At 47.3% G+C, this 6,000-nt stretch overlaps 1 protein-coding gene across 9 annotated transcripts in view; it reads left to right on the top strand.

Annotated features, from left to right (window-relative positions):
• Window positions 1-611: 611 nt before the first annotated feature.
• Window positions 612-6,000, top strand: part of QKI (QKI, KH domain containing RNA binding) — a 154,283-nt gene continuing 148,894 nt past the window's right edge. For 8 of the 9 annotated variants that reach the window (XR_013181420.1, XM_077175666.1, XM_054630071.2 and 5 more), the window contains exon 1: window positions 612-1,024. Coding sequence is in view for 8 of the 9 variants with exons in the window: in XM_077175666.1 (XP_077031781.1) it covers window positions 883-1,024 (142 nt within the window). In the remaining variant the exon portion in view is untranslated. Of the gene's footprint in view, window positions 1,025-2,961; window positions 3,427-6,000 lie in introns of those variants that run through there. The other variant, XM_054630073.2, reaches the window with a different exon arrangement.

The raw sequence follows: 6,000 nt of genomic DNA, 5'->3' as shown, positions 1-6,000 counted from the left end.
GCCGGGCAGCGGCCGCCCCGCCCCTGGTCCCACCCCCGGCGTGTCCCACCCCCGCGGGCCCTGCCCCCTCCCCTCCTGCCGCCGCCGCCGCTGCTGCCAGCGCAGCCTGAACTGAAGCGAACTCCGGAGCGAACTGAGGAGAAGTGAGGAGGCGGCGGCGGGGCTGAGACTCAGCAGCCACAGGCGGCGGCGGCAGCAGCAGCAGTAGAAGCAGCAGCAGCAGCAGCGGCGGCGGGAGGGCGGGCGGGCGGGAGGCGGAGAGGAGGAGGAGGACACACGCCAGGCGCAGCGCGGCGGCAACAACAGCAGCAGCGGCGGCAACAGCGGGGAGACACCGGCGGCGGCTCCTCGGAAGCGGCAGCCGCGCCAGCAGCGCCCGCCCGCCCCGCGCGTCCCCTCCCTCACTCCCTCCCCCGCCGCGGAGACAGGGGGCAGCGCCGGGAGGAGAACCGGGCTCAGCGTGTGTGTGCGCGCGGGAGGAGGAGGAGGAGAAGGAGGGGGGGACACACTGAGGACTGCGCCGGCCGAGGGCGCACGGAGCAGGGAAGCGGCGGCGGCGGCACCGAGAGGCGGCGGCGGGTCCTTGTGCCCGGAGAGGAGGGCGCAGCCCGCACGGGGGTTTCTACCGAGTTTCCTCTTTTTTTTTTTTTCTTTTTTTTTTTCTTTTTTCTTGGTCCCTGGGACTCAGCGGCGGGTCTGCGTTTGTCTCCGGATTTGAATCCTCCTCCTTCTCCTCCTTCCTCGGGGAAGCTCCCCTCCCCGCCCCCTCCCCTCCCCCACCGCCTCCCTGCCCGCCCGGATCCAGCCGGGCGCCCCGTGCCGCGGTCGCGTTGCTCGGCAGAGCTGCTGCGGGCGCTCGCCGTCTCTGCGCGGGCTTGGAATATGGTTGGGGAAATGGAAACCAAGGAGAAGCCGAAGCCGAGCCCCGATTACCTGATGCAGCTGATGAACGACAAGAAGCTGATGAGCAGCCTCCCCAACTTCTGCGGGATCTTCAACCACCTCGAGAGGCTGCTGGACGAAGGTAAAAGCGCTCGCCCGGCCGCCCCCTCCCCCGCCCCGCCGCCCTGCCCTGCCTCCCCCGGCCCGGGGATCCCGCTCGGTCCCCCGCCCCGGCCCGGCCGGGCGGCGGGGGCGGCCCGGGGCCTGTTCCGCTCTCCCCGCTGCTCCCCGCACGCTCCCGGCCCCGGCTGGGGAGCCGAAAACAAAGGGGAAGTGCGGGCTCTCCCCGCCCTGGCCGCCGCCGCCGCGCGGTGCCGGGGGACTCGGGGAGCGAGTGGGAGGGGAGAGGCAGCCCCGGCCACGCGGGTCCCCGATCCCCCCGGTGGGTTTTCCCTCTTATTTTTCCTTTTTTTTTCTTTTTACCCTTTTCCGCACTATCTCCTTAAACCGGGGGAAGGGTAACTACAGCACGGAGGGGAGGGAGCGAGGAGAGGAGCTCAGGAATGCGCTCTGGGGGAAGGCAGGGAGGAGGGGAAAGGCTGGCTGGCGGCTGGCGCTCCCCTCCCTCCATCCCTCCCTCCCGCGGCGGCGGGGGACGCTGGGGTCCTGCCGGCGCCCTCGGAGCGCTCCGCCGCCCGGCCCCAGGGCCCCCGCCGGGGGGGCGGGGGGTGTTTGGTTTCGAGATTTGGCTGTTCTGGAAGCTGCTTGGACTTGAATGACTAAGGCGGAGGGGGGCTGAGCTCTTTCTTCTTTTCCAGATCTACCCCACCCCGAACTGGCCGCAAACTAATTATGATTTTCCTATATCGCAAGGGAAGCGAGCAAATTCTTGTTTCAGCTATCCTTACCTTTTAAAGAAATTGAACTTGAAAGACTCCTACGTGTAACTTTAGTGAAGGGGGAGAAACAAAAAGGATTACGAAATTGCCTGGTCTGCTCCTGCCAAACGTCCACCCCAGCCTCGCACCCTCTCCTGGCACGGGGCGAGGCCCCCCCTATGCCCCCAATTTTTTCCCTAATAACTTTGTTTAGGCTTAAGATTTCACAAATAAACAATCACGGTTTAGAAATTAACGAGGAAAGTACGAGCTGGGAACTTCCTGTGTCCCATACTTTTTCCCACTACAGTAACAGACCCCACTGTGTATCAAAAATTAGGTGAAACGCTTGTTCTTAGTATGTGAAATTCGCCTTGTACTCGGGTTCACAGGTTTGTTTTTCTTGTCGAAGGCATTTTTTTTCTATGTCTTTAAACCTAGGCTTTCTGGAGACTTAGACCTGTTTGTTTAATCGTATTTGATAGCTTTGTAGAATAGGATATGACCATAAATAACTTACACAGTTTCAACTTGTTGGGTTTCTTAGTATGAAGTACTGATTTTCGGGATTTTGAGTTAGGGTTCTTGTTTGCGGATGTATTCCTCTTTGCTAAAAGAAGTTTGGGAAGTTGTTGACCTCGGAAGATGAAAGAACTGGTTATATTTGGTAGAACAGCTCCCCGCCCTCTGCCAAGACTGTAAAATTGAGATAGCGACTGTAGTACGACACAAAAATAGCATGTCGAGAAAATGCTACCTTCTGAAATAAGTGATAGAGGAATTTAAAGAAACCCAAACAAATGGTGAAGAATACGGATTGTGGGAAGCATTATAATGGGAGTCTATTTTTATTTGCAAGATACTTGGAGGAGTTTGAATTTATATTGGAGCAAATGTGGACGTGAAGAGCAAAACTATTTTAGAACTTACGTTCTTGGTCACCACATTGAGCAGCCTCTTTGGAATAGTTAGATTTACAATAAACATCAAGAAGAAACTTGACCGAGAAGACTCCTTTATAGCACAAATGAGCCTTCCAGAGGTTTGATAACGGATTTTTAAATTCTTGAATCTCTTCGAGTTTATGTAGTTGGCCAGAGGAGGCCTGAAGCTGGTTTTTTATTTTCAGAGAACAAAAGGAAGAAAAACATTTCCCGACGCAAAAAGGACACTGAAAAAGGAATTCCCAAAATACTTGTGTCTTGTCATATATTTTGAAATACTGCAAACTCTGGCAGTCTGTTTGCAAAGTATTGGAGTTCCAAAACGAGGGCTCTCGTGACTTGCTGACAAAAGTTTAAGGACTGTGTTGGAACTATTCTTCACTCTCTTCTTCAAGAGAAAAGCAAATAAAATATAATCGGTGTTCCTAAATGGTCTCTGGAAGAAGCCTGCTATCCCTTTAAGCTTTTCTGCTTTTCCTGTTTACGTTGGCAAATGGGTGGAAGTATTGTGGAGGCAGAAAACTTTTTGGAATGTTGAAAAAAAAGTTTCATGCAAATCTAGTGAATTGCTTCAAGACTTCAGAATTTGAACACTAAGGGGCGCCAGTTATTTTTTTTTCTGAGGCGTGAGTCCGCGAGCACCACTATTGACTCGGGCAGTTAAATGATCAAGTCTGGTAGAAGACGCCAGAGAATGACAAAGTACTGGTGGATTTGTGCAGGTATCTGTGTTTGCATGGACCTCCACGTATTGTGTGCTTACAGGCGGTATTACATCGGTGGAATAGGCAGTAGCAGTGAACAGTTGAGGAGTTGGAACAAGTGTTTCCCTGTAAAACACCTCTCCTGGTTACTAGTGGGGGCTGTGTTAAATATCTTGAACTGTATGCTCCACTGACATCCTCCAGCAGAAGGGTTCAGTAATAGTGAACTACAGGTTTGCTGGAAAAGTCTGCAGGATTTAATGTGCTCACTGAAAAGTGTATTATTTCAAGGTTTTGTCAGTTGTTTCCTGGCACCCTTGAGAATACCAAGTATTTGGGGCAAGTGTGTGTATATATAGGTATATATAATCTAAAAATAAAGCTACAGGGTTCACATTCCCTCTTTGCCCCCTCCACCCTGTCATTTGATTTGCTTCCTCTAGTTTGTTGTTGTGTGTTTAGGTAGGTGTTTATTTTTGGTTTTCTTTTAGTTATAATACAACCATTTTCCTGAAGGTTTTGTTTATGCTTGAGAAGAATAATATTATGATCAGCCATTGTCTTTTATTTTGTGTGCTGATCAAAATGAAGAAATAAAGTCACAACCCTAAGAATTCAAACAAATAAAAGGTGGGATTGCCTTCCCTACTGGAATGCTAGGATAGTTTTTTTATTACTTATTTATTGTTACATGCCAGTATTTAAAAACAGAACTCAAATGGGCTTCTGCTGTGGTTACTTCTTGTAGGTGTAGGCAGCAAGATATAGAGAGAGACCTGTGGGTTTAGGTGAGCAGTACGTCTAATCTGTTTCAGTTACAGAATGTACATCTGCTTTTTTGGGGTCCATTTCTATGCTGTGTGTATTATCCAAAGCATGTTTTCCTTTCTGAACTCTATCCTACTTTTTGATCTCAGAAATTTTTAGTGCTTAATTTTATAGATTATCTCTGTCTTGCAGCATTTTGTTTTTGAAGATTAGCTTAAATGTAAGAAGTGTATTGAGGAAACCTTTTTTTTTTAAGAACTACTCTCATAAAATGTGGAAGTTACAGTTCTGTTTAGGTTACAGTTATTTTTCCATATGTGTGCTTTTAACTTGTTATGTGTAAATAAGTCTTCTGTGGATTAACAAGGATGTTTAAAGAGCACATCATAATAACTAGGAAGCTGAATTGTTTTTATCAGACTGGTGCAAACCTGTGGGAAGAGAGGGCTTTTCCTGAATGTGGAATAGGCTGTATTTCCTGTAATTGTTTGCACCATCAAATGTGACCTGATTTTTTTTTTTTTTTTTTTTTTTTTTGCTTAAGCTTTTGAGACACTAACTTTTATGATGTTAACCTGGATTTTTTTTTTCTGACAACTTATATATTTTAATGCTCCCCTTTGTGGACAGTGAAGAGAGCTGTACCTGTTTTCTTGCACTGTTTTTAAAAACTGAATTGGACATTTCAAACTCCTCAGTAGCACGTTGACAGATTGAAGTTAATGAGGTACTTCAGTTGTATTCTTTCATCAGACTATGAATAAGTGTGCCTGAACTATTAAGTGGCATCTGAGGAGTCTAATTTGTAAATTTACATTTTGTTTTCTTGAACCTGTAAGTGCACACTCTTGCACCTGATCGGAATGTACACAGATGAGACCTGTGGTCTGAACTGTTTTCAAAAAGAGATTGAAGAGGACCTTATCAAGAATTAATTTTTCCTTGGTAATCTATCCCTGAAAAACTTACGTCTTTCCTTCAAAACTGTGTTGAAGGTGACTTAAAAGCCTGTCTACCTTTAAATGTAAATTTAACCATGCATCTGGCTGTTGGAGATAAATCTAATTTTGTATCAAATAGGCTGCCTCTTTCTGTCTACAAAGCTAGTGTAAAAACATCCAAGTAGGCAATATGAGGATAAATTTTTGGTGAATGTTGCTCTCTCTGTTTAGTTTTCTCACTGTGAAAAGTGCACGTGAACTTGGGGAGCTCAGTGCCCGAGAGTGCAGTTTTTGCGTCAGTCTGGTTGTGTTAAGCAAAATGTCTGTGTGAAGCAGAGCTGAAGAACTGTGTTCTGGTGTTGTAAATGAGTTCTCCCTGGAAAGTTATCTAGTTACTTTTGTACATGACCTTATTGTTTGTGATTATGTAAATGTAGCCTGTGCTTAGCTAGGGTTTTGCTGACTTGTCAGATTTGATGGAGGGGCACTGGCCATATTAGCATGTCGGTTTTTTCACTTGTATCAGATCTTGCCATTAATTCATTAAAAATGTGCTTCTTAATGCACATTTTGGGATAAAGGACTTACAGAAGGTGTTTGCCCAGAAAGTCTCAGACTAGTTTTTAAACTTGGTGTATTAATGTTAAAATTGGCAAAGCAGCGTGCCACAAGAGCATGGAATATTGTTTGTGTGCTGGTTATCATTAGTACTCTTTTGAATTTGGTTCTTTAATTATCTCTTAAAACTTAATGGTCTGAGGTGTTTTTCTGATTTATGAATGTTGTAATGCTTCTAGAACTTGTAGTCAGAAACCTTGTAAGAGCTATTTTGAGGTGTGGGTGTTTGGTTATTTTTTGGCGGGAGGGACGGAGTGGCTTTAAT

This window comes from Agelaius phoeniceus, chromosome 3, assembly GCF_051311805.1.
Source record: "Agelaius phoeniceus isolate bAgePho1 chromosome 3, bAgePho1.hap1, whole genome shotgun sequence".
Taxonomy (NCBI): domain Eukaryota; kingdom Metazoa; phylum Chordata; class Aves; order Passeriformes; family Icteridae; genus Agelaius; species Agelaius phoeniceus.
Note: the sequence above shows the minus strand (reverse complement) of the source record. Positions and strands in the feature narration are given on the sequence as shown.